This window comes from Octopus bimaculoides, chromosome 19 (assembly GCF_001194135.2).
Source record: "Octopus bimaculoides isolate UCB-OBI-ISO-001 chromosome 19, ASM119413v2, whole genome shotgun sequence".
In the NCBI taxonomy this organism is placed as follows: domain Eukaryota; kingdom Metazoa; phylum Mollusca; class Cephalopoda; order Octopoda; family Octopodidae; genus Octopus; species Octopus bimaculoides.
The window spans coordinates 21745062-21747466 of NC_068999.1; the positions used below are offsets into that span (position 1 = coordinate 21745062).

Consider the following 2405-nt stretch of genomic DNA (forward strand, 5'->3'; position numbering starts at 1 on the left):
ATATATATATATATATATATATATATATATATATATACATTTATATATTCGTTTTGCAAGATTCTTGATGTGAAATCGTGTGTTGAAACAGATATTGTTGTATTTGGGGATGGTCATGTTGCCAGTTTAGCCAATAAAAACACACACACTATATATTTGGTGTTAATAATAATGATAGTTATATATGTGTGTGTGTGTACAAACATGCATGCACACACACACATATATATATACAAATATATAAATGTATGTGTGTGTATGTGTATTCAATAGGCCTTTTCACAGTTTCCATCAACTAAATTCACTCACAAGGCATTGTTTGGCTTAGGGCCAAGACACTTGCTCAAGAAGACACTTGCCCAAGGTGGGACTGAACTTGAAGCCATGTGGTTGCAAAGCAAGCTCCTTAACCATAAAACCATGCCTGTACCTATATTCAATGAATTATCCCCATTTAGCTTACATTCTAATAAAAATCTTAAGTATTCAAAAGAACTTTAAAAAGATGCTTACTAGTAATTTTTACATGTGTTACTGCATAAGTTTTCTCTCCACTGTTTCTTGTTCCAGTTTCCTTAAAATCAGATTTGATGTTCATCTTCCTGGTTTCCTTTTGATTGATATCCTTCTCACTGGCATCCTTCTCACTGTCTATCTCACCATTTTTTCCCTTGTAGTTCATAATCTCATTATTGTCTATCCTGCCACTTTCCTCATCATCTACACTTACACAGTTTTCCTTTACCGGCCCCTTTGTGGAGCTTCCCTCACCACTATACTCATGACCAGTCTGTTCCTTACAGTTCTCTTCAGTATTTGTTTTTGGAGCCTTACAATTGCTTCGATGCATTGGCCAGTCAATTTTCTGGCACTTTGTTGAGCAGTAGTATACTGATTTGCACTTAGTACATCTATGCAGAACAACATTAGTTCTGTAACATGTCCAGCAAAAGCTTTCTGCTTCATCACAGCAGGAACTCTCATTTATATGCTCTTTGGTTTGTTTATTGAAACCAAAAGAAACATGTTGTGAACCCATCATGGGTTCAGTTTTTGATTTTGATTGGTTTGTGAGGTAGAGCATACTTTTTTATGTTCTCTTTCATGCATTCTTTCACATTTTTTAGAACAATATGAAACAGCTTTGCACTGAGAACATTGGTAAATAAAAGTTTTTACTTTACCTCAATTTTGACTACAATCTTCAGTTAAATCTATATTTATCTGCAATATTAAAAAATATATATATATATAAAAGAAATAAATATTATATAACTATTCAATTTTCTGACACTTCTCTTTTACAATAAAAGAAAGGAAACTCTAGTGTAAGTGTGCAGGGAACTACATTAAAAGGTACAAAACAACCAGTTGTATTTCATTCATTTTAGATCTGTTTTTCTATGCTAGTATCAGTGAAATGAGTACTTATTTGAAGTAGAATTTTATGGCCAGATACTCCTCCTGTCACCAAATTTTATCTGTCTTATAAGCGAGGGTTTTTTCTGTGATAAGACGTCAGCAACTGGGGAGCTGACCGCTGACCGGAACCTTGAACTGACCGGAAGAGGAAGATGGGCAGGGGGAGCCTCGATCAGGATTTCGTGCCTTTTTCGAATGGGGCTATTGTGACGAGAAGACGTGCCAAGCGATCGTCTAGGTGTTGGAAGAAGCAGCTGTTATTTCTAGCGTTCTTCGGGTCGGGCCAGCTGCGAGGATTGGATACCGCAGGACAGACTCGTACGAGGGAAGGAAAATAAGCTGAGTTGCGGAATACTTGTTAGTGTCCAAAAACCTTGGGAAACAGGCAGTTAAAAACAAGTATTTCAAGGTATTTTTTTATAACAGACATTGCTGGATTTCTTTTTTCCCCAGTTGCTGACGTCATACCACATTTTCATTCCAATGCTTTGAGAGCTCACAGCTATAACTTAAATAACTTAGATTGGTTTCAGCCATTATCAGCTCAGGGTATGGCTAACTTAATAGCACCACCTGGAAAGGTCTTTTAGGACACCATGGACCACTCGAGCCAAGAGTTGTTGTTGGGTGAGATGTATCCAGGTGTTTGTTGGTGGATTGTCTGGTACTTCTTGGAGAAATTTTTTCAGGCACCATTTGAATGTTGAGGGGTCATTTTCAACTTTAATTTCCTTCAGAATAACACTGAATAAAGCAGGACCATGAGAATGTGAACATGACACTATCACATCTTAACTTAGAGGGTTTCGTGCAAAGCATAGAAATGACAAGTCATACACGTGTGCATAAGGACACAGACATAATATGTATATATGTGAGTGTGTGCATGTGTAAACATATATGTACAATATATATATGTATCTATGTATATGTGTATGTATATATATATATATATATATATATATATATATATATATATATAT

At 35.8% G+C, this 2405-nt stretch overlaps 1 protein-coding gene across 1 annotated transcript in view; it reads right to left on the reverse strand.

Annotated features, from left to right (window-relative positions):
• Positions 1 to 2405, reverse strand: part of LOC106872955 (uncharacterized) — a 25913-nt gene that overhangs the window by 7814 nt on the left and 15694 nt on the right. The window contains exon 2 of the mRNA XM_014920136.2: positions 514 to 1224. Within this exon, the coding sequence (XP_014775622.1) occupies positions 514 to 1084 (571 nt within the window). The 5' untranslated portion in view covers positions 1085 to 1224. The remainder of the gene's footprint in view (positions 1 to 513; positions 1225 to 2405) is intronic.